General features: G+C 44.4%; 1 protein-coding gene across 2 annotated transcripts in view; it reads right to left on the reverse strand.

Annotated features, from left to right (window-relative positions):
- LOC126275175 (translation initiation factor IF-2-like) overlaps positions 1-26,654 on the reverse strand; it is a 92,891-nt gene that overhangs the window by 12,584 nt on the left and 53,653 nt on the right. The window contains exons 2-3 of one of the 2 annotated variants that reach the window (XM_049977175.1): positions 14,537-14,805; positions 6,116-6,496 (exon numbers count right to left, since the gene is read on the reverse strand). In XM_049977175.1, the coding sequence (XP_049833132.1) occupies positions 6,116-6,496; positions 14,537-14,805 (650 nt within the window). The remainder of the gene's footprint in view (positions 1-6,115; positions 6,497-14,536; positions 14,806-26,654) is intronic. The other variant, XM_049977176.1, reaches the window with a different exon arrangement.

Here is a 26,654-nt window from a genome sequence, read left to right on the forward strand (position 1 = left end):
AAAGCTGGCATGACCATTGCTCACACCTGGGACCCTTGGTTCGACGAACTAACGCACCACCGAATTACCCATGGGGGAACCACGCCCACCGCCGAAGCGGGTTGCCTCGTCTTTGTATCGTGAGTAGCATCGCACGTCGTATGGCCTCAGTGTGAACTGCGCCTAAGACTTCCAGAAGACTGGAGTTTGGCAGTGGTTTGCGGTTATCATGTGCTACAGCGCACTATAACTATCACACTAAGCCTACACAATTTCGCTTTGAATGCGACCCAGAAATCGCACTAAAATGGCCATCTATGCTAGAATGCATGCTGGTATGCAAAGAAAAAGGACGAAAACGTGTTTTGTAGGGCTCTCTCCACGAGAACTAGACGCCAGTATCGAGTGCTGAAATGAATGTCACCCGTCGCGCGGTATTTGCCGAGCGGTCTTGGGCGCTGCAGTCATGGACTGTGCGGCTGATCCCGGCGGAGGTTCGAGTCCTCCCTCGTGCATGGGTGTGTGTCTTTGTCCTTAGGATAATTTAGGTTAAGTAGTGTGTCATCTTAGGGACTGATGACCTTAGCAGTTAAGTTCCAAAAGATTTCACACACATTTGAACATTTTTGAAGGTCAGCCGTGCTAGGCTCAATTCAGAGCAGCGACGCCGTTGTTTGTTTTCTACCGTGCATACTCTGATGTGACTTCACCCCTTCCAGTACTACGAGTGGTACATTCCTCACATAACCAGGTCAGTTGTTTGCTTTGGAACTGAAAGCGCAGAGTATGAAGGATTATGTCTCCACCGTGGGTGATTCGGAATCCTCCATCAAATGTGAAGACAACCTGGGGTATAAGAATCTACCACCTAGCAGACTCACAGTCACGTCCATCTTTTAATTTAGACCACAGAATTGTATAAGAAATGCATCTCACATTTGGAAAGTTGTCAGGCAGAGGCTATCGAGTACAAAAAGAACAGCTCCTAAATATGTTACACCAGCATATTTTATAAACACAAATGACGTTCTGCACGCAAAAACAAAACGCAGTGCTGTCAACTAGATCAAATGACATACAGTACACTAGATACAGTCAGAAGAAAAGGTTTTTGGATCTATATTACTACCCAGCTTCACAAACTAAGGAAAAACCAACAAAATATAAGGAAATGTTCACATATTTACTATAGCTTACGATTGTACAACAAAAACTCATTGAAATCGACTAGAAAAAATAAATCTGAATAAAAGTTGATCTGAAGAGTTTCTCTAAATGATCTAAGTTTCGACCTCTTGAGCCGTGGCGCTCGTTACTGGCGCGCCAGTCTCTTGGATGTCCATTATCGATCCTTCGATGTTTATTATCTTTGATTGCCTTGTTGTTTTCCGCATTCGCGGAGCGGGGGCAGTTGACGTTTGCTCGGGCTACCTGCTGAGACACCGCGAGGTACGAGGTGGAAGCAACCACGTATATGTGGAGTTGGCTCTGGATCTGAGCACTATAGGACTTAACTGCTGTGGTCATGAGTCCAGTAGAACTTAGAACTACTTAAACTTAACTAAGGACATCACACACATCCATGCCCGAAGCAGGATTCGAACCTGCGATCGTAGCGGTCGCACGGTTCCAGACTGTAGCGCCTAGAACCGCTCGGACACCTCGGCCGGCTATGTGGAGTTGGTTGTACGCGGTCTGCCGGTTCAGGATGGAGGTTATGTGTTGGCTGCTTGCCTGTCTGTTCTCCTGATGTTGCTCGCCGTGCCTTCCGACCGCCTAGCTTGGGTTGCTGCCTAGTATATCCTACACGAGCCATACCGGACGTCCAGCAGAAGTTAAGCAGCCTTGTGTTTCTTTTTAAAAGAAGGAGCAAATGTATAAGACTTTTGTAACCAATTTTGGTGGCCTCTTAAGTGTGGCCATAGCGTTTACACTGCCTTTGGGGAGAGCTAATTCTTTTAAATTTAAATTGTTGGGGTTCCCTGTCCTTTATAATCTTTCGGGGGTTTTATTTGAATTTTCTCTTTCGAGTTCCTTCCTTGTGCTTGGTTAAATGTTTACTTTTATAGCGGGAAGTGACTCCTTGTTAAAACTCGGAGAAGGTGTTTGATGTTACTGCCACCTCCGGCATTCGTCTTTTCAATTAAGTGTTGTCATCCCTTCGAACGACCTGGTGTCACTCCTCGTTAATTAATTCTGGTTTGTGTGTACTTAATTTTGAAATAGCCATTTGAATTAATATTTTGGAGCGCAGTATAGCACTAGCAACCTCATTGCATACCACCTTGTGCCCCGGTCTGGTACCTCAATTTTCAGTGGCACGAGTTATCTCCACTACCGGTTTTACTGATGTGCTTCCTTCAAAGTCTTGTCTTGTATAAGTCCGCCCCATGTGTGTCTGGGAACACAGAGATAAGCTTTAGTGTGACTTCAGTGTTAGTCAGTTAATGGAATCTTCATTTTGGCTTGACTTCCACTGAAGAGACTGAGTGGAGCGTAGTATGTTTAATTTGTTATTAATTACTCTAAGTTTGTTTATTCAATGGCGAACAAGATATTTAAAGACTGTTGGTATTAACGCCCCTAGTTGCTGAGTGTTGCTAATTCGTTCCAAATGGCCTACTACTTATTCAATGGCAAGGCTGTTGATTAGTTGGTTACTGTGAGTGCAAATTCACGCTATTTATTTGTTGCGGAAATTGTTAAAGTGTCTGTGTCGTGATTCAATCACTAGCTACGGGTTTGAGCTGAACTGATATAAACCTTACATTGCCTCCTAAAAATTTGTTGTCAGCAGAAACTCTTAAGAGAACTAAGTTTTGTCACTGCTTACGTTAACTTTTACTGGGAGCAATATTTCATGTATTAAAATTATGTCTTAAAATGTGTATTTCTCTGATGTAATAAACGAGTGATAAAAGAAAAAAACAAAGGGGCCTTTTCCTTCCAATTGTGTCCAGTTTGTAACACGTTTCACCCATTTTCTGGGATCTACATCTACGTGTACATGATTACTCTGCAATTCACATTTAAGTGATTGGCAGAGGGTTCATCGAGCCACAAAAATACTATCTCTCTACCATTCCACTCCCGAACAGCGCGCGGGAATAACGAACACCTAAACCTTTCTGTTAGAGCTCTGATTTCTCTTATTTTATTTTGATGATCATTCCTACGTACGTAGGTTGGGCTCAACAAAATATTTTCGCATTCGGAGGAGAAAGTTGGTGACTGAAATTTCGTAAATAGATCTCGCCGCGACGAAAAACGTCTTTGCCTTAATGACTTCCATCCCAACTCGCGTATCATATCTGCCACATTCTCTCCCCTATTACGTGATAATACAAAACGAGCTGCTCTTTTTTGCACCCTCTGGATGTCGTCCGTCAATTCTACCTGGTAAGGATCCCACACCACGCAGCAATATTCTAACAGAGGACGAACGAGTGTAGTGTAAGCTGTCTCTTTAGTGGACTTGTTGCATCTTCTAAGTGTCCTGCCAATGAACGCAACCTTTGGCTCGTCTTCCCCACAATATTATCTATGTGGTCTTTCCAACTGAAATTGTTCGTAATTTAACACACAAGTTCTTAGTTGAATTGACAGCCTTGAGAATTGTACTACTTATCGAGTAATCGAATTCCAACTGATTTCTTTTGGAACTCATGTGGATCACCTCACACTTTTCGTTACTTAGCGTCAACTGCCACCTGCCACACCATACAGCAATCTTTACTAAATCGCTTTACAACTGATACTGGTCTTCGGATGACCTTACTAGACGGTAAATTACAGCATCATCTGCGAACAACCTAAGAAAACTGCTCAGATTGTCACCCAGGTCATTTATATACACTCCTGGAAATTGAAATAAGAACACCGTGAATTCATTGTCCCAGGAAGGGGAAACTTTATTGACACATTCCTGGGGTCAGATACATCACATGATCACACTGACAGAACCACAGGCACATAGGCACAGGCAACAGAGCATGCACAATGTCAGCACTAGTACAGTGTATATCCACCTTTCGCAGCAATGCAGGCTGCTGTTCTCCCATGGAGACGATCGTAGAGATGCTGGATGTAGTCCTGTGGAACGGCTTGCCATGCCATTTCCACCTGGCGCCTCAGTTGGACCAGCGTTCGTGCTGGACGTGCAGACCGCGTGAGACGACGCTTCATCCAGTCCCAAACATGCTCAATGGGGGACAGATCCGGAGATCTTGCTGGCCAGGGTAGTTGACTTACACCTTCTAGAGCACGTTGGGTGGCACGGGATACATGCGGACGTGCATTGTCCTGTCGGAACAGCAAGTTCCATCGCCGGTCTAGGAATGGTAGAACGATGGGTTCGATGACGGTTTGGATGTAACGTGCACTATTCAGTGTCCCCTCGACGATCACCAGAGGTGTACGGCCAGTATAGGAGATCGCTCCCCACATCATGATGCCGGGTGTTGGCCCTGTGTGCCTCGGGCGTATGCAGTCCTGATTGTGGCGCTCGCCTGCACGGTGCCAAACACGCATACGACTATCATTGGCACCACGGCAGAAGCGACTCTCATCGCTGAAGACGACACGTCTCCATTCGTCCCTCCATTCACGCCTGTCGCGACACCACTGGAGGCGGGCTGCACGATGTTGGGGCGTGAGCGGAAGACAGCCTAACGGTGTGCGGGACCGTAGCCCAGCTTCATGGAGACGGTGCGAATGGTCCTCGCCGATACCCCAGGAGCAACAGTGTCCCTAATTTGCTGGGAAGTGGCGGTGCGGTCCCCTACGGCACTGCGTAGGATCCTACGGTCTTGGCATGCATCCGTGCGTCGCTGCGGTCCGGTCCCAGGTCGACGGGCACGTGCACCTTCCGCCGACCACTGGCGACAACATCGATGTACTGTGGAGACCTGACGCCCCACGTGTTGAGCAATTCGGCGGTACGTCCACCCGGCCTCCCGCATGCCCACTATACGCCCTCGCTCAAAGTCCGTCAACTGCACATACGGTTCACGTCCACGCTGTCGCGGCATGCAACCAGTGTTAAAGACTGCGATGGAGCTCCGTATGCCACGGAAAACTGGCTGACACTGACGGTGGCGGTGCACAAATGCTGCGCAGCTAGCGCCATTCGAAGGCTAACACCGCGGTTCCAGGTGTGTCCGCTGTGCCGTGCGTGTGATCATTGCTTGTACAGCCCTCTCGCAGTGTCCGGAGCAAGTATGGTGGGTCTGACACACCGGTGTCAATGTGTTCTTTTTTCCATTTCCAGGAGTGTAGATCAGGAACAGCAGAGGTCCCTGGACGTTTCCCTGGGGAACACCTGATATCACTTCAGTTTTACTCGATGATTTGCCGTCTATTACTACGAACTACGACCTTCCTGACAGGATATCACGAATCGAGTCGCACAACTGAGACGATACCCCATAGGCCAGCAGCTTGATTAGAAGTCGCTTATGAGGAACGGTGTCAAAAGCTTTCCAGAAATCTAGTAGTAGGGAATCAACTTGAGATCCCCTGTCGATAGCTGCCATTACTTCGTACGAATAAAGAGCTAGCTGCGTTGCACAAGAACGATGTTTTCTGAAACCATGCTGATTACGTATCAATAGATCGTTCCCTTCGAGATGATTCGTAATGTTTGAATACAGTATATGCTTCAAAACCCTACTGCAAACCGACGTCAGTGATATAGGTTTGTAGTTCGATGGATTACTCCTACTACCCTTCTTAAACACTGGTGCGGAATGCACACGGAGTGCACACTGGATTTCTTCCCCTCCTTAGCCGCCATATCCCTAAGGGGACTAACATTGGAGCTCCCAACTACCAGTAAGCCCACCCTCTGCGATATCCTGGACCTTGAAGGCTGAGAATCCTCCTCTGAAACAGGGCAGGCAGCTGCATCTGGTTCAGCCAGAGACAGTATCTCCTTCAGGATTTTGTGGGGTGCTCAATCTGCAGTGGACGCCACAAGATGCTGAGAAGATGCCAGCAGATGGGCCGAAACGATGATCGTTTGGTAGAAATTTGCAGAAGATGGTAACTAGAGATTCAATTAGTTGCGATTACTATCACTTTAATGCGGAAGGTAGAGGCCGGCACATTGTACCCTCTGAACTTCGGTGTAGCCCACCTGCATGTCGAGGAAGCGCAGGTCCTGCGGCCGCCGCTGCTCGTCGTACAGGAAGAGCATGTTGTTGGCGCTGCTGTCGCCGTGGCAGACGACGGCGGTGGCCTCGTCGACGTCGGCGAGCAGCAGCCGCAGCCGGTCGTACAGTTGGTCGTGCAGCGGGCGCACGGCGGCCACGGCGGCGCGCAGCGGCTCGTCCCACTGGCGTTCGTCGCTCAGCGACTCCACGGCCATGAGGAACGCGTTGTCCACCGAGTCGCTCGTCAGCAGGCGCGCCGCCGTCGCGAACGTCAGGTCCGGCTGCAGCATCCGCCTCAGCCGCTCCGCCGTCTCCGGGCTGTCCCTCTTCAGGACCAACGTTGTCGCGTGGAACTGGGCCAGTTTCTGTGCGGGCCAAATAAGGGAGTGTTAGGGATCTGTATGCTTTCAGCTCTCGTCAATGACACTCAAGTCGCCGAAGTGGCGTCAACTAAAAAGACTTGCAATACGGCGGCCCAACCCCGAAGTGGATATCCCGGCCAATAAATACAACACCATCATTTCATTTCAGTACTCGAACGGCGATGGTGCAAATCCGGTTCCGACCACCAAGGTTTAGCTTTTCCGTGATTTACTTAAATTGCTCAAAGAAAATGTCAGGCTGGTTTCTTTGGAAGGTTACGGCGGATTTAATCGGGTGATCCCGACTGCACGCAGACCAAATATTTTACGTACTCTCTAAGTTGTCATTTTTCGAAATAGGTCAACTGCACGAGGTGATCAATTTTTCAGTCAAGTCAGCTGCGCGCGGATGAAAACAGAAGTTACCATTAGAGCATTTTCTTTACCATTTTCGCAGTCTTAGCACTCTATCCCTGCTATCCTAGACCAGTCATATGTATGCTATTGCACATAATTCAGTGGAAGCCTTTCATTTTACACTATTGGAAGTTATTGGTCTATTTAAGTTATCAATGGCTTCATGGTTTTGATCACCATACAGAATATAGCTGAAGGATTATTTAAGTAAATGCGTGACTTTCATGATTTTGCTGTACACCTATTCTAAGTTGTGTTTCTCAATCTTTCCGAAATTTAGTGTTTTCACTTGCATTATGCTTCACAGGAATGTCACAAACCATTCCTAATCTAGAAATAATTCAAAATCTAAGATCGCTTAAATACTGTTTACTGGATAACCAGTTTCAACACACCAAAGGTGCCATAATCGGATCTGAATGAAGAGTAACAATTATAAAGCATTTGGATATAACGATACATGAGCCACACCAGATGTTATAAAATCATTGTCACAAACAATAAAAAACAAGTGCTCTCTTAGTCATTCTTTCCCATAAGTTATGTAAAACCGACGTCACAAGATAGTGTGTTGAAACCGGTTATCCAGTAAACAGTATTTAACCGATGTTGGCTTTTGAATTATTTCTACAACAGAGTGATCGCCCCACTACTCACTATGTGTTCACTGCATTTCTAATCTATTAGTCACATACGAGAAGTAGGCACTGGAACATACGACACACCATTTTACACACACTGAGAAAGTGACCGCGACGGTCCCAGGTTTGAATCCTGCCTCGGGCATGGATGTGTGTGATGTCCTTAGGTTAGTTAGGTTTACGTAGTTCTAAGTTCTAGGGGACTGATGACCTCAGAAGTTAAGTCCTATATAGCTCAGAGTCATTTGAACCGTTTTAAAGTGACTGGCGGTAAGTGTTTCCAGCAGTTCAATGCAAACATTACCAAGTAGCAAATAAAACACTTCCTCGCAGTCTACCTGTATGCTGAGGTAATGTAGAATCTGCTATCGTGCAGTAGGGCAAACAGTAAAGCTTTTCGAGCGCACACGGTATCCACCAGATTTAATTCCCCATTCTTGACACGCTCTGGACTTGTCCTCTGGCTTTAAGGAAATTCCACATTTGAAATTCACTTCAATGTTGACGAAGTGAGACTGTCGCTGCGCCTCTCTAATTCCCAAAAGAAACTACGAGGAACAAAAATAAAGACGTAATTTGAGCTGTGGAATGAAAGGCAAATATAAAAGATCAGTTCAAATGGTTCTAATGGCTCTAAGCACTATGAGACTTAACATCTGAGGTAACCAGTCCCTTATACTTAGAACTACTTAAAGCTAACTAACCTAAGGACATCACACACATACATACCCAAGGCAGAATTCGAACTTGCAACCGCAGCAGCAGAGCGGTTCCGGACTGAAGCGCCTAGAAGCGCTCGGCCACAACAGCCGGTAGCAGAGAGGAATTAACAAAGTATCGGTAAACTTCAAGATAATATTTATTTACTTTTATCTGAATATGTTATTAAAACCTGTAATTCATTGAATCATTACATCGATTTGCTTTCTAAATGTAACCTGTTCGCGTTATTCTATAAGGATGAAAAGAAGTATGGAATTTAACTTCCCATCGTTAACGCGATCATTAGAGAAGGACCACAAGTTGTATAAGGATGGGGAAGGAAATTTGCCACGCTCTTTCGAAGAAACCAGCCCGCATGGGCCTATAGCGATTTCGGGAAATCACGGAAAACGTAGATTGGATGGCCGGCCGGGGATTCGAATCGTCGTCATGCTGAATGCGAGTACAGTGTGCTGATCACTGCGTCACCTCGCTCGTTGCATTAGTATTAACATTTTTTGGTTTTCCCTAGGTTGTGAGGAAGAGTGTAGCCCTGGTCTAGGGGTAGCGTCTTCGATTCATAATTAAAACGTCTTCGGTCCCGGGTTCGATCCCCGCCACTGTCTAAATTTTGATAAATAATCAGCATTGGCGGCCGAAGACTTCCGGCATTAGAACTCAACCTCATTCTGCCAACGGCCTTGTCAAAGAGGGCGGAGGAGCGGATAGAGGTTCAGGGCACTCTCTTGTCCAAGGGGCGGGAAATTGCCCCTAAAGGCGGAAGAATCAGCAATGATCAACGACATGAGGATGCATAAGGCAATGGAAACCACTGCATTAAAGACATTTAACGTGTATTCACAGGACATCTGGCCTGTAGTTGAAGAAGTGTCATGATGATCTCTCCATTGGCAAAAGATTCCGGAATAGTCACCCATTCGGATCTCCGGGAGGGGACTGCCAAGGGGGAAGTTACCATGAGAAAAAGATTGAATAATCATCGAAAGGATAATGTTTTACGAGTTGGGGCGTGGAATGTCAGAAGCTTGAACGTGGTAGGGAAACTAGAAAATCTGAAAAGGGAAATGCAAAGGCCCAATCTAGATATAGTAGGGGTCAGTGAAGTGAAGTGGAAGGAAGACAACGATTTCTGGTCAGATGAGTATCGGATAATATCAACAGCAGCAGAAAATGGTATAACAGGTGTAGGATTCGTTATCAATAGGAAGGTAGGGCAGAGGGTGTGTTACTGTGAACAGTTCAGTGACCGGGTTTTTCTAATCAGAATTGACAGCAGACCAACACCGACAACGATAGTTCAGGTATACATGCCGACGTCGCAAGCTGAAGATGAACAGATAGAGAAAGTGTATGAGGATACTGAAAGAGTAATGCAGTATGTAAAGGGGGACGAAAATCTAATAGTCATTGGCGACTGGAATGCAGTTGTAGGGGAAGGAGTAGAAGAAAAGGTTACAGGAGAATACGGGCTTGGGACAAGGAATGAAAGAGGAGAAAGACTAATTGAGTTCTGTAACAAGTTTCAGCTAGTAATAGCGAATACCCTGTTCAAGAATCACAAGAGGAGGAGGTATACTTGGCAAAGGCCGGGAGATACGGGAAGATTTCAATTACATTACATCATGGTCAGACAGAGATTCCGAAATCAGATACTGGATTGTAAGGCGTACCCAGGAGCAGATATAGATTCAGATAACAATACAGTAGTGATGAAGAGTAGGGTGAAGTTCAAGACATTAGTCAGGAAGAATCAATACACAAAGAAGTGGGATACGGAAGTTCTAAGGAATGACGAGATACGTTTGAAGTTCTCTAACGCTATAGATACAGCAATAAGGAATATCGCAGTAGGCAGCACAGTTGAAGAGGAATGGACATCTCTAAAAAGGCCCATCACAGAAGTTGGGAAGGAAAACATAGGTACAAAGAAGGTAGCTGCGAAGAAACCATGGGTAACAGAAGAAATACTTCAACTGATTGATGAAAGGAGGAAGTACAAACATGTTCCGGGAAAATCAGGAATAAAGAAATACAAGTCGCTGAGGAATGAAATAAATAGGAAGTGCATGGAAGCTAAGACGAAATGGCTGCAGGAAAAATGTGAAGACATCGAAAAAGATATGATTGTCGGAAGGACAGACTCAGCATACAGGAAAGTCAAAACAACGTTTGGTGACATTAAAAGCAACGGTGATAACATTAAGAGTGAAACGGGAATTCCACTGTTAAATGCAGAGGAGAGAGCAGATAAGGAGAAAGAATACATCGAAAGCCTCTATGAGGGTGAAGATTTGTCTGATGTGATAGAAGAAGAAACAGGAGTCGATTTAGAAGAGGTAGGGGATCCAGTATTAGAATCGGAATTTAAAAGAGCTTTAGAGGACTTACGGTCAAATAAGGCGGAAGGGATAGATAACATTCCATCAGAATTTCTAAAGTCATTAGGGGAAGTGGCAACAAAACGTTGGTGTGTAGAATATATGAGTCTGGCGACATACCATCTGACTTTCGGAAAAGCATCATCCACACAATTCCGAAGACGGCAAGAGCTGACAAGTGCGAGAATTATCGCACAATCAGCTTGACAGCTCACACATCGAAGCTGCTTACGAGAATAATATACAGAAGAATGGAAAATAAACTTGAGAATGCGCTAGGTGACGATCAGTTAGTCTTTAGGAAAATTAAAGGCACGAAAGAGGCAATTCTGACGTTACGGCTAATAATGGAAGCAAGTCTAAAGAAAAATCAAGACACCTTCATAGGATTTGTCGACCTGGAAAAAGCGTTCGACAATATAAAATGGTGCAAGCTGTTCGAGATTCTGAAAAAAAGTAGGGGTAAGCTATAGGGAGAGACGGGTCATATACAATATGTACAATAACCAAGAGGGAATAATAAGAGTGGACGATCAAGAACGAAGTGCTCGTATTAAGAAGGGTGTAAGACAAGGCTGTAGCCTTTCGCCCCTACTCTTCAATCTGTACATCGAGGAAGCAATGATGGAAATAAAAGAAAGGTTCAGGAGTGGAATTAAAATCCAAGACGAAAGGATATCAATGATACGATTCGCTGATGACATTGCTATCCTGAGTGAAAGTGAAGAAGAATTAAATGATCTGCTGAACGGAATGAACCGTCTAATGAGTACACAGTAGGGTTTGAGAGTAAATCGGAGAAAGACGAAGGTAATGAGAAGTAGTAGAAATGAGAAAAGCGAGAAACTTAACATCAAGATTGATGCTCACGAGCTCAATGAAGTTAAGGAATTCTGCTACCTAGGCAGTAAAATAGCCAATGACGGAAGGAGCAAGGAAGACATCAAAAGCAGACTCGCTATGGCAAAAAAGGCATTTCTGGCCAAGAGAAGTTTACTAATACCAAATACCGGCCTTAATTTGAGGAAGAAATTGCTGAGGATGTACGTCTGGAGTACAGCATTGTATGGTAGTGAAACATGAACTGTGGGAAAACCGGAACAGAAGAGAATCGAAGCATTTGAGTAGTGGTGCTATAGACGAATGTTGGAAATTAGGTGGACTGGTAAGGTAAGGAATGAGGAGTTTATACGCCACTTGCACGAATTTAAAGCAGCTAAGGTAAAGACGGAAGACAGAAAAAAAGACGAAAAAACGCTCTTCTTAAAGATAAATGCAGATGCTAGGGAAGCCTGCAGGTGACATTGTTGTATTTGAGCAGGAATTACATTGGTGCAATGTTTTCAGTGCGACGCAAGTGTCACTCGTGGTCAGAATCGTATTCTTACCGGTGGTAAGACACAGGCGTTAATTTTTATTGTTTGCTTTGTTGTTGTGAATTTTGGTAAATGGCCTTTACCATCGACATACCCCGCAAGCCACCCTTTCCTGTTCCAGTGGCGTATGGTTCGCGGGAAGAACGACTGCCGGAAAGCCTCCGTGCGCGCTCGAATCTCTCTAATTTTACATTCATGATGTCTTCGGGAGGTATTAGTAGGGGGCAGCAATATATTCGATACCACATCCGCGGCCGCGGTGGTCTCGCGGTTCTAGGCGCGCAGTCCGGAGCCGTGCGACTGCTACGGTCGCAGGTTAAAATCCTGCCTCGGGCATGGATGTGTGTGATGTCCTTAGGTTACTTAGGTTTAAGTAGCTCTAAGTTCTAGGGGACTAATGACCACAGCAGTTGAGTCCCATAGTGCTCAGAGCCATTTGAACCTCATCCAGAAACGCACCCTCTCTAAACCTTGCGAGCAAGCTACAACGCGATGCAGAGCGCCACTCTTGAAGAGTTTGCCACTTGAGTTTGCTAAACATCTCCGTAACGCTATCACGCTTAACAAATAACCCTGTGACGAAACGCGCAGCTCTTCTTTCGGTCTTCTCTATCTACTCTCTGAGCCAGACCTGGTACGGATCCCACACTGATGAGCACTACTCAAGTAGAGGTCGAACGAGTGTTTTGTTAGCCACCTCCTTAGTTGATGGACTACATTATCTAAGGACTCTCTCAAAAAATCTCAATCTGGTACCCGCCTTACCAACAATTAATTATATATGATCATTCCACTTCAAATCGTTCCGTACGCATACTCCCAGGCATTTTACAAAAGTAACTGCTACCAGTGTTTGTTCCTCTATCATATGATCATACAATAAATTATCCTTCTTTCTACACTCCTGGAAATGGAAAAAAGAACACACTGACACCGGTGTGTCAGACCCACCATACTTGCTCCGGACACTGCGAGAGGGCTGTACAAGCAATGATAACACACACGGCACAGCGGACACACCAGGAACCGCAGTGGTGGCTGTCGAATGGCGCTAGCTGCGCAGCATTTGTGCACCGCCGCCGTCAGTGTCAGTCAGTTTGCCGTGGCATACGGAGCTCCATCGCAGTCTTTAACACTGGTAGCATGCCGCGACAGCGTGGACGTGAACCGTATGTGCAGTTGACGGACTTTGAGCGAGGGCGTATAGTGGGCATGCGGGAGGCCGGGTGGACGTACCGCCGAATTGCTCAACACGTGGGGCGTGAGGTCTCCACAGTACATCGATGTTGTCGCCAGTGGTCGGCGGAAGGTGCACGTGCCCGTCGACCTGGGACCGGACCACAGCGACGCACGGATGCATGCCAAGACCGTAGGATCCTACGCAGTGCCGTAGAGGACCGCACCGCCACTTCCCAGCAAATTAGGGACACTGTTGCTCCTGGGGTATCGGCGAGGATCATTCGCAACCGTCTCCATGAAGCTGGGCTACGGTCCCGCACACCGTTAGGCTGTCTTCCGCTCACGCCCCAACATCGTGCAGCCCGCCTCCAGTGGTGTCGCGACAGGCGTGAATGGAGGGACGAATGGAGACGTGTCGTCTTCAGCGATGAGAATCGCTTCTGCCTTGGTGCCAATGATGGTCGTATGCGTGTTTGGCGCCGAGCAGGTGAGCGCCACAATCAGGACTGCATACGCCCGAGGCACACAGGGCCAACACCCGGCATCATGGTGTGGGGAGCGATCTCCTACACTGGCCGTACACCTCTGGTGATCGTCGAGGGGACACTGAATAGTGCACGGTACATCCAAACCGTCATCGAACCCATCGTTCTACCATTCCTAGACCGGCAATGGAACTTGCTGTTCCGACAGGGCAATGCACGTCCGCATGTATCCCGTGCCACCCAACGTGCTCTAGAAGGTGTAAGTCAACTACCCTGGCCAGCAAGATCTCCGGATCTGTCCCCCATTGAGCATGTTTGGGACTGGATGAAGCGTCGTCTCACGCGGTCTGCACGTCCAGCACGAACGCTGGTCCAACTGAGGTGCCAGGTGTAAATGGCATGGCAAGCCGTTCCACAGGACTACATCCAGCATCTCTACGATCGTCTCCATGGGAGAATAGCAGCCTGCATTGCTGCGAAAGGTGGATACACACTGTACTAGTGCCGACATTGTGCATGCTCTGTTGCCTGTGCCTATGTGCCTGTGGTTCTGTCAGTGTGATCATGTGATGTATCTGACCCCAGGAATGTGTCAATAAAGTTTCCCCTTCCTGGGACAATGAATTCACGGTATTCTTATTTCAATTTCCAGGAGTGTATGTATTCGCAATACATTACATTTGTCTATGTTAAGGGTCAGTTGCCACTCCCTGCACCAAGTGCCTGTCTTCTGCAGATCTTCCTGCATTTCGATGCAATTTTCTAGTGCTGCAACTCCTCTGTACACTACAGCATCATCCGCGGAGAGGAGCAAGAGGAGACCGGCGGGCTCGGCGCCACTCACCCTGATCGCCAGCTCGGCGTGCGGCAGGTCGAGGCCGAGGCGGCGGTCGGCCATGCGGAAGCCGAGCGGCCGCAGGTCCTGCAGCACGACGACGCCGGCGGGCGAGGCGAACAGGCAGCGCGGGAAGAGCGCGGCAGCGGTGGCGCCCAGCCGAGGAACCACCTCGCCGTAGCCGCACGCCTCGCGGCTGAACGCCTGCGCGCAGCGGAACAGCCGACGCCGCTTCGCGTCCGCCGGCCACAGCTTCACCACCAGCTGCTCCTCGAACGCTGTCGGCAGCCGAAGAGCACCTTTTGACCACTCGAAAGGTCCGCAGGCCGCCCACAAAAATCGTGCAAACAATTCACTCACGCACTGTCCGCCCCCGGTAGCTGAGTCGTCACACTGTCAATCCTAAGGGCCCGGGTTCGATTCCCGGCTGGGTCGGAGATTTTCTCCGCTCAGGCACTGGGTGTTGTGTAGTCCTAATAATCATCATTTCATCCCCATCGACGCGCAAGTCGCCGAAGTGGCGTCAAATCGAAAGACTTGCACCAGGTGAACGGTCTACCCGACGGGAGGCCCCTGTCACACGACATTTCATTTCACCCACGCACTGTTAGCTGAATCGGTTAGTTTCAAAGCTCCGTAAGCCACTCTTTTTGAGAATTCCCTATTGTGTCTCAGAATTGAAGGGAAGATACTGTGTTATCAAAACGTCAGTATAAATTTGAAAACTTAATAAACCAAGGAAAAATGTAGATAGAGAGATAAAAATTGACACACATGCTTGGAATGACATGGGGGTTTATTAAAAAAAAAAGTATTGCTAGACGCGTGAGAGATCTCTTGCGCGCGTCGTTTGGTGATCATCGTCTGCTCAGCCGCCACTTTCGTCGTGCTTGGCCTCCCAGGTCCCCAGACCTCAGTCCGTGCGAATATTAGATTTGTGGTTACCTCAAGTCGCAAGTGTGTCGTGATCGACCGACATCTCTAGGGATCCTGAAAGACGACATCCGACGCCAATGCCCTACCGTAACTCCGGACATCCTTTACAGTGCTGTTCACAACATTATTATTCCTCGACTACAGCTATTGTTGAGGAATGATGGTGGACATATTGAGCATTTCCTGTAAGGAACATCATCTTTGCTATTCTGATCAGATGTACCACCATCTGTCAGACATTTTTTGAACATTTGTATATTTTTTTGGTTCTAATAAACCCCATGTCATTCCAAGCATGTGTGTCAATTTGTACCTCTATATCTACTTTATTCCGTGATTTATTGAGTTTTCAAATTTATACTGAATTTTTGGTCACCCGGTACATTATTGTGCTTCTAAGTAACTGACTTGAGGGATTTATCAGCGTAACAGCGTTTTACTGCTACAGGACATTGTAAGCATCAGCTTACGTTGTAAGGCGAATTTCACTAATCGCGGGAAGCACACTGTTTCTCGTTTATTATAAAATCATAGGATTTGTCGACCAGGAAAAAAGCGTTAGAAAACTTAAAATCGTGCAATATCTCCGAATTTCTTAGAAAAATAGGGAGAGACTGGTAATATACACTACTGGCCATTAAAATTGCTGCACCAAGTAGAAATGCAGATGATAAACAGGTATTCATTGGACAGATATATTATACTAAAACTGACTTGTGATTACATTTTCACGGAATTTGGGTGCATAGATCCTGAGAAATCAATACCCAGAACAACCACCTCTCACCTTAATAACGGCCTTGATACGCCTGGGCATTGAGTCAAACAGAGCTTGGATGGCGTGTACAGGTACAGCTGCCCATGCAGCTTCAACACGATACCGCAGTTCATCAAGAGTAGTGACTGGCGTATTGTGACGAGCCAGTTGCTCAGCTAGCATTGAGCAGACGTTTTCAATTGGTGAGAGATCTGGAGAATGTGCTCGCCAGGGCAGCAGTCGAACACTTTCTGTATCCAGAAACCCCCGTACAGGACCTGCAACATGCGGTTGTGCATTATCCTGCTGAAATGTAGGGTTTCCCAGGCATCGAATGAAGAATAGAGCCACGGGTAGTTACACATCTGAAATGTAACGTCCACTATTCAAAGTACCGTCAATGCGAACAAGAAGTGACCGAGACGTGTAACCCAGGGGATACCATACCATCACGCCGGGTGATGACGAATACACGCTTCCAATGTGCATTCACCGCGATGTCGCCAAACACGGATGCGACCATCATGATGCTGTAAATAGAACCTGGAACATCCGAAAAAAACACGTTTTGCAATTCGTGCACCCAGGTTCGTCGTTGAGTACACCATCGCACACGCTCCTGTCTGTGATGCAGCAACAAGGGTAACCGCAGCCATGGTCTCCGAGTTGATAGTCCATGCTGCAGCAAACTTCGTCGAACTGTTCGTGCAGATGGTTGTTGTCTTGCAAACTTCCCCATCTGCTGACTCAGGGATCGAGACGTGGCTGCACAATCCGTTATAGCCGTGCGTATAAGATGCATGTCATCTCTGCTGCTAGTGATATGAGGCCGCTGGGATCCAGCACGACATTCCGTATTACCCTGCTGAACCCACCGATTCCATGTTCTGCTAACAGTCATTGGATCTCGACCAACGCAAGCAGCAATGTCGCGATACGATAAACCGCAATCGCGATAGGCTACAATCCGACCTTTATCAAAGTAGGAAACGTGATGGTATGCATTTCTTCTCCTTACACGAGGCATCACAACAATGTTTCACCAGGCAACGCCGGTTAACTGCTGTTTGTGCTTGAGAAATCGGTTGGAAACTTTCCTCATGTCAGCACGATGTAGGTATCACTACCGGCGCCAACCTTGTGTGAATGCTCTGAAAAGCTAATCATTTGCATGTCACAGCATCTTCTTCCTGTCGGTTAAATTTCGCATCCGTAGCACGTCACCTTTGTGGTGTATCAATTTTAATGGCCAGTAGTGCACAATGTGTACAAGTGCCAAGACGGAATAATAAGAGTGGACGAGCAACAACGAAGTGCTGCTCTAATTAAGAAGGATATAAGACAGGGATGCAGTCTTTCGCCCCTACTGCTCAGTCTGTACATCGAAGAAGCAGTGATGGAAATAAAAGAAAGGTCAGGAGTGGAAATAAAATTCGAGATGAAAAGACACTAACGATACGATTTGCTGATGACATTGCTATTCTGAGTTAAGGTGAAGAAGAATTACAGGATCTGCTGAATGCCAATGAACAGTCTGATGAGTACAGAATATGGAGTGAGAGTAAATCGAAAAAAGACGAAAGAAATGAGAAGTAACAGAATTGGGAAATGCGTGAAACTTAACATCAGGACTGATTGTTACGAAATAGATTAAGTTAAGCAATTCTGTCTCCTAGACGGCACATTGACCAATCAAATGTTTTTTTTTTATTATTCCAGTCTTTGATAATACAAATTCGTTTGACGATGACCGGTTTCAGTCAGTAATGGCTATCTTCAGATCTTTTTTATATATTGTCGATCTGAAGATGGCCATTACTGACTGAAAGCGCTAGTCGCCAAAGGAACATATATTTTAATGTAAATGTCGTGTGCCTAGGGCCTCGCGTCCGGTAGACCGTTCGCTGGGTGCAAGTCTTTCGATTTGACGCCACTTCGGTGACTTTCGCGTCGATGGGGATGAAATAATGATGTTTAGGACAACACAACACCCATTGCCTGAGCGGAGAAAATCTCCGACCCATTAGGAAATCGAACCCGGGCCCTTAGGATTCGCATTCAGTCGCGCTGACCACTCAGTTTCCGGGGGCGGACTAAATTGTGATCAAAGATTGGAATAAAAAAAACATTTGACAGTATTGGATCACTGTTTACAATCGCGACTGTGTCGCAGCTGGTGAAAATAACCAACCACGGATGAGGCAAGGAAGATATCAAAAGGAGGCAAGCACTGGCAAAAAGGGCATTCCTGGCCAAGAGAACTTCACTAGCATCAAACAGAGGCGTTAATTTGAGGAAAAAATTTCTGAGAATGTACGTTTCGAGTACAGAATTGTGTGGTAGTGAAACATGAGCTGTGGAAAAACCGGAACAGAAGAGAATCGAGCATTTGAGATATGGTGCTACAGACGAATGTTGAAAATTAGGTGGACTGTTAAGGTGAGGAAGGAGCAGGTTCTGCGCAGAATCGGAGAGGTAAGAAATGTGTGGTTGACACAGACAGGGAGAAGGGTCAGGATGATAGAACATCTGTTGGGACATCATGGAGTGACTTCTGTGGTATTAGAGGGAGCTGTAGAGGGCAAAAACTGTTAGGGAACACACAGAAAGGAATACATCTAGCAAATAATTGAGGACGTAGGTTGCAAATGCTACTCTGAGATGAAGAGTAGTAGACGAGGAAAGAAAAAAAAAGGAATTTGATACACACATGTGTGTAACATACACTGATGTGATACACACATAGGATTGCGATATGCACAGATAGAGATGTCGTTAATACCGCGTATATAAGGTGTAAGAGAAGAGAGCATTAGCGGAGCTGTCATTTGTACACAGTTGATTCATGTGAAAATGTTTTCGAAGTGATTACGGCCGCAAGAGGAGAATTAACAGAATTTGAACGCGGAGTGGTAGTTGGACTTAGATGCGTGGGACATTCCATTTCGGAAATCGTCAGGGAATTCAATATTCCGAAATCGACAGTGTCAAGAGTGTGCCAAGAATAACATGTTTTAGGCATTACCTCTCACCGTGGACAACGCCGTGACCGGCGGCCTTCACTTAAAGACCGAGAGTAGCGCCACGAGCACTTAACGACCGATAGCAGCCGCAATTGTGCCGAGTTTTTATTGCTAACATACAAGCGACACTGCTTGAAAGAACTACAGGAATCGATGTTGGGCGCACGATGAACTTATCCGTTAGGACAGTGCTGCGAAATGAGATCTTAATAAACCATGTAAGCGGAGGACCGACGCGGGTGCCTTTGCTAACTGGACGACATTGCATGAAGCTCCTCTGCTGGGCTCGTGACCGTATCGGTTGGACTTTAGACGATTCGAGAACCGTCCTCTGGTCAGCTGAGAGCCGATTTCAATTGCTAAGAGCTGATAGTAGGTTTGCAGAGTAGAGCAGACCTCACAAAGCCATGGACTCAATTTGTTAAGGCACTGTGCAAGCCGCGGGTGACTCCATAATGGAGTGGGCTATGTTCACAAAGAATGGAGTAGGTCCTCTCGTCAAGCTGAACCGATCACTGACTGGCAATGTTTATTTTCGGCTAACTGCTGGAGACCATTTGCACCCGCTCATGGGCTTCATGGTCCCAAGCAAGGGTGGAATTTTTTTGGATGACAATGCGACTCTCACCTGGGCCACAATTGTTCGTGATTGGTTTGAAGAACATTCTGGACAGTTCGAGATGATTTGGCCGTCCTGATCGTCCGGCATGAATGCCATCTAACACTTATGACACATAAAAGAGAGGTCAGTTCGTGCACGAAATCCTGCACCTGTAACACATTCGTATTTATGGACGTATATAGACACAGCATGGCTCAGTATTTGCGCAGGGGCTTCCAACAACTTACTGAGTCCACGCCACGTCAAGCTGCTGCAATACGCAGGACAGAAGTAGGTCCGACACGATATTAGGAAGTATCCCATGTCTATTGTCACCTCAGTGTAATAAAAACAGCGGGAGTGAAACAAACTCCATATGTAGGATACAATAAAGTAGAGCTTCCACGGAATTGGGATGGTCCTTCCAAACAAGTTTTCTACTTAGTCTGTTACTAATGAAACATGATTTGATTGTAAATACCTTAACTAATTCAAATCATGTCGCCTCCCGTGTTGGAACTGGTTAAAAATAATGCGTGTCATATCGAGTACAACCTTTGATCTACTGATTTGTTCTTAATACTAGGCGACAGGACATGTGTCGGGGTACACATACTAAAGGAGTATGTGCCAATGGTTACTTATGCATCTAGGAGTGGAATATTCACAGTCAACGTCGTAGAAAATAATATTGTTGCTTATAAAACTTGGTGGCTTCTCCTATGAAAGAAATCTCCTCTGTGTGTTGAATTCCACGGTAGAGCACAACCTCAAGGCGGGGAAGTATCACAGTGTAATCACTATGCTTACTCGAGAAATAATTTTGGCATGATCAGAGGCAGCCGACAGATTATTGGCCTTGTGCTCCACAGATTCAGACTTGTAAATTGTGATCGCAGCATCATTATGATGCCAAAAATGATAGTGTACACCAGGTAACCTTCCAACTGATACAGTATAAAGAAAATGGAGTGTCCTAGAAAGCTGAAGGGATACCTGCCTTTAGAGGAGGAATTTAGAAGTTTTTGGAATAATATATGGAATTGGAGAACCACTGTAAGGAGTGAACTGGGTATTCTTATGTTCACTGTCATTTAAGAAACAAGTTCTATGTATCATTAGGTATTAAATATTTTTCTTGTGAAAAATTGGGCCGAACATATTGGTACTGTAAATGTTACTTTTTATACTCAAAGTGAACAGACACACAAATCATTTAAGTATGAAATTTGTGTTTTCAGACGACAGTGATAAAGTGTTGTCAATCTGGTTTTAAAATCCTAGGTCACAGTGTTTTAAAATTATCTACTGGAAAATTCGAAAAGCAATCAAAGTTCACACCCTATTTTTATGATGTCTTTTCATAAGTATTAGTTCACACCGGCAGAAAAATTTACAAGAAACTCCTAGTTTATTCAACAATCAGTTTTCTGTCTTTTCTCAAAAGTTTTCATTACGTGACTCATTCGGTTTAAAAATAACCGATTCAGTCGTAATGTGGCCACCTAATAATGAACGTATAATCTTCAGATACGCATCATGGGAAGAGAATTATACGTGACTGATTATAGTAATGAGCATTTTCGAAGTGATTCGATAATTCTTGTCTGTTTGATGTGGAGTTCAGTGAAAGAGGTGGCATCACGTTGTTCTCGTTAAGACAGCCCTTCACTGCGTCATACGATCGTTTAGTCGACAGTTACAGAGATAGTGAGGAGACGCAATCGCATTATTAAGATATCCTACATTCTGTTCTGCGAACTTTCCTACTGTTACGTTTCCGACCATTTAGCAACTGCCTCAAGCACCGTGGCATTTGAAAGCCAGTGCATACCTCACTGTTGTGGCTTCCTTTGACACGGCAACTGAAAGATGTATCATCAACGTTGTTCGTTTGACTCTCAGCAGTTCAAGTTGTACTCTTGGGTTCCTGCCTAGCCACACCATCGGGAAATTTTTGGTAAGCAAGAATAGAAGAACTCATATAATCAGACTAAAAATAAAAAATCGTTTCAACATGCCTATGTACTATCCGCATAGTCAGTCCTAAACCTGGATAAGATGTGAAGGAATGTTCTTACTATTGAACAGTTGGTGAAACCACGGCTCAAATCATCCAGGTTTGCATCGTGACACTTTCGATCCGAGGCTCCTCCACTGTTGCAGTTTCCTTTGGTGGTCGGGAAACTTACGCGCATAATTATTTTCAAATATTTATTTAAAATAGTAAATATTCGAATATTTTAATGAAGCTAGCACCAAATTAAGCACAAATATCCACTTTTTCATCATCTGCATAATAGTAAAAATGTCAAATTCTGTCGTTTTGGGCGGTACGACTACCCTTAATCGACATAAAAAATATAGGTGGCTGCTGAATCAGACTTAGTGGTTTCTTACAAAAGATACTAGAAGATAATCTCGAATAAAGGTAGCACACACACAATACTCCAAGACCATAAAAGATCTTAGCAAGCACTGCAAGTAGAATTCATACTAATTTCGCTGTCTGGAACAATTTTCCTTAACAATCATCACCAAAAATTCATGCAGCTCTGAGTTAAAATAATTGTTACCTCAAACTAACGTGCTGCTCTATTTTTAGGAGTTCTTCTCGTAAAAAACAGCGGTAACAGTCCGTTGTCAATATTCACGTTACTTGTATCATGTGTCTTAAAACATTCACAAAACTGTTGAAATACTAAGTCTGCATATTATCAAAATATCTTTCTCCGAACGACAAAAAAGAAAATAAAAGCATTGTCGGAATAAAACAACTTACAACTTCTGAAAAATATCGATGGAATATTTGCCTGGTCTTTTGAAACTATAAAAAACTGTGTAGCTATTTTCTTCACAAGTGCAGTATGGAAATGGAAAAGAGCGTTTGGCGTCATTGGCCGGGAGGCCCTTGCGGAGCAGGTCCGGCTGCCTTAGTGCAGGTCTTATTACATTCGACCCCACATTGGGCGACCTGTGCGCCGGATGGGGATGAAATGATGATGAAAACAGCACAAAACCCAGTCCCTGAGCAGAGAAAATCCCCGACCCAGCCGGAAATCGAACCCGGGCCCGTAGGAAGGCAGTCCGTCACGCCGACCACTTAGCTATCGTGGCGGACAGTTCAGTATGAAGACACGATAATAATGTTTGTGAGCTATATTAGAAGAAGTAATTCCCATAGTATCATTCAAACATACATAGAATAATATGAGTGTTATGTTGCTGTTTTGAATATAATAATCCAATAATGAAATTTGGAAAAAAACTGCATTTATGCATTTTAAATACGTATGCAGCTTTAAATTTAAAAGAGAGAAAATGTACATGCCCATGTTGCTCTATGCAGACGAGATAAGTAACGTGGAACATTAGTTACGATAGCTTGCATTGCAAATTTGTGTTTTGTCTGTAACCGAGAACAATGTTTACTTCCAGTCTGAGTACTGCTGCAGGCAGTTTTCATTAGAGAAGTGGTCGAATGTCTGTGTTGTCGGACTCACTCGCATGTACTGAGCTGCAAATACTGAAGACACGATTTGCATTTCAATGGGTTCCCTTTGATTACATTGTCGCCAAGTCAAAAAGGATTTCTGCTCTCTAGAAATGTGCTTTATTTCTAGCAGATGTGAAACAAAACTTTCTGCAGTCACTCGTTCTGCGTATGATGAACACTGGAAACTCTGTTGCCTTCACCATTTGCGTGCTAGGACGTTTAACGAGCGATAGCCAGCGGCCAGAAACAATATCACCTACCGCTGAAGATGCAAAGCATTAGATATTTAACCTCTAGAATCAATGAACAGTTTTCATATTAATTAGAAAAACCTCACTGACGACGATTTCTTTGAGATGCTGTACGTATTTCTGTAGCTGATACATGTAAGTTTTCCAGTTTCAGTTAGTGATGACAGGATTTTTACAGGTAAAACGAGGCATAATACCGCAACTAAAAGGTTACTGTATATCAACAGGTGATGTACTCTAAGCGATCGGCACAAATAATTTAGTGTTTTCTTCATAAAAGCAAACCTCTGTTTACGGTCTAATTGCCCACAAAACGTAACAGATACTTGCAACTTGATAGAGTCAAACAAGTGCAGAAATTCTTTCCATAAGTTTGAAAACAAAACTTACAAGTACTGTTTGTTACACCTTTCATTTTGTGTCGCGTTAAAACAGCGTGGAAAATGTGATATACCCCCGAGAGCATTTAATCTACAACTGAAGCTTTAGTGTGACACTCATCGTATTCCAGATTAAGTCAAATTAGTACAGGGTCATTAATTTGTATTCCAGCTGATAGCTATACCGAAGTTCATCAGCGTGCAGCAGCTGCAATTATGTGGCTTGAATATGGAAGCGCCACATGAAATTGTGGTTTCCGGGGTTATAGAGATGACGGACAATGATCAAATACCGTCTGTTATCAAGTTAATGAGGTATCAGCTTCATTTGCGCTTTTGTTCAACGTCTCGCGATTATTGACATTGTTTTCATGTCTTCTTCACTATGAGATGAGTAACCTACTGCCAAGAACGTCAATAAAGAAAAAAAAATCTATTCGAGAAGAATTGCCATTGAGTGTACGACCTTAACAGAGAGAGTATCAGTGGGCATGGGAAGTGTACATTACTTACATACAGCAATGTTTAAATAATACAATATAAGTAATAATTTTCTAAAATATCCGTCATTCTTTAAAACCAAAGAAAACCTACTAATTTTATCTGACGTACAAGGAATTATCGCCTAGTAAATGTGTTACTTCTCAGGGTGCAATGTGCATTTTCTATTTCCATAAGACACACGTGTCTGAACACACTAACTGTCACACCAACACACCCGGACATGCATAACGCGTACACAATACAAACAACATTCTTGGGTCTAGCAAATTTAGAACCTTCAACTTTAGTGTTTTTAGACTGGTCCACTCATCCATCATTCATGACTTTTAAATTGTAAGTGAATTCTCTTTCCTTTGTACTTCGTGCTGTTACCTACATGGGATAGCAGGGAAATTAGCGCTTACCGAAGTTTAAAAGTGATTTTCTTGTACAAGTCGTGTCAGTTTTAAAAAAGGCAACAAATTTGCAAATTTTCTAGAGGTTTTTATTCAATGTGATGATATTGTTCTGCTTCTGGATGATAAAAGAAAGAAAGCTTCTTCTCATCAGTGGCACAAAAAAGGATAAAGAACTCGAAATTAATAATAAATTCGATATGAGTAACGTTTCATAATAGAAAGTTCAGATTTTCAGATATTTTATGGGACGCAAGAAAACAGGAAGCGGTTTATCCCTCTGTAATACGTAAGCTATGGGAATAGTTTCTTCTTTTTATCCAAACGTTGTCAGCTGATTCAACTAAATACCTAGGGATTACAACTATTAACAACTTAAATCGGAACGGTGAAATAGAAAATTTTGTTGCCAAATCGAACGAAATGCTACGTTTCATTCGCGCAACACGTAGAGAAGATGCTCGAAATCTTCTTAAGAGACTGCCTGTAGTCCCATTGTCCGTCCTTTTCTGAAGCACTGCAGCGCGGTATGGAACTTTTGCCGAATATGTTTTTCGGGGAATATAGACAAAATTCAAAGAAGTGCAGTTCGTTTCGTGTTTTCAACAAACAAGGGAGAGTGTGACGTATGTGGTGAGAGAGTTGTGATAGATATCATTAAAATAAAGATGTTATTCGTTGACTTTTCAAGAAAATGCCAACGTCATCTTTCTCCTCCAAAGACCAAGATATTTTACTCTCACTTAAGTAAGGAGAAATGAGCATCACGATGAAATAAGACAAATCAGAGTTCACACAGAAACATGTGAGTGTTCTCTTTTTCCCGTATGCTAGTCGAGACTGAAACGGTAAAGAAATAGTTTTGAAGTGATTCTATGCACACTCTTAACAACTTAACTGTAGATTGCACAGTAATCGTGTGGATGAAGATTTCCACTTTTCTCTCTGCCAATTCATTCAGTTCAGGCAGTAACATAGCGTCTAGAAGCTGTGAAGTGAAATAACAATTCAACTTGCATTACTCACCATTTCACAAGCCCTAATAATCACAGTTCTGTGACTGTACATTGCGAATAAAAATATATATTCTTCCTGTGCATACCACATCAAATATTGATGTGCAATAAATGTATATTTTCAGGAATTTCTTCCTCAAATTAAGGGCGATATTTGATACTAATACATTTCTTTTGGTAAAGAACTCCCTCTTCGCCTGTGCTAGCTAGTCTTGTTCTTATGTCCTTGTTTCGTCTGACATGTATTACTTTGCTCCTAAGGCAGCAAAATTCCTTCACTTCGACGACTCTGCGGTCCCATTTTGATGTTAAGTTTACCAGTAATCTCATTTCTCCTATATCTCGTTACTTTCGTCTCATTTAGAATTTCTCTTAATTTACAGTGTGTGCTGATTATATTGTTCATTTCGTTCAAGAGGTACTGTAGTTGTTCTTCACTATTACTAAGGATAGTTATATCATCAGCGAGTCTTATCATTGATATCCTTTCCCCCTAATTTTAATTCCACTCCTACGCCTGTTTCTCTTATAGTCCTGCTGTACATTACTCGTCCGTACCTACAGCTTACGCTTATTTTTCAGAGAATTTCAAACAACTTGCACCATTTTACATCGTCGAACGCATTTTCCAGGTCAACTAATTCTATGAACTCGTCTTTATTTTTCTTCAGTCTTTCTTCCATTATCAAGGTGATCGTCATAACTGCCCCTCTGATGCTTTTACTTTCCTGAAGCCAACCAAACTGATAGTCTTTTAACAGAGCCTCA

This window comes from Schistocerca gregaria, chromosome 1 (genome assembly GCF_023897955.1).
Source record: "Schistocerca gregaria isolate iqSchGreg1 chromosome 1, iqSchGreg1.2, whole genome shotgun sequence".
NCBI lineage: Eukaryota > Metazoa > Arthropoda > Insecta > Orthoptera > Acrididae > Schistocerca > Schistocerca gregaria.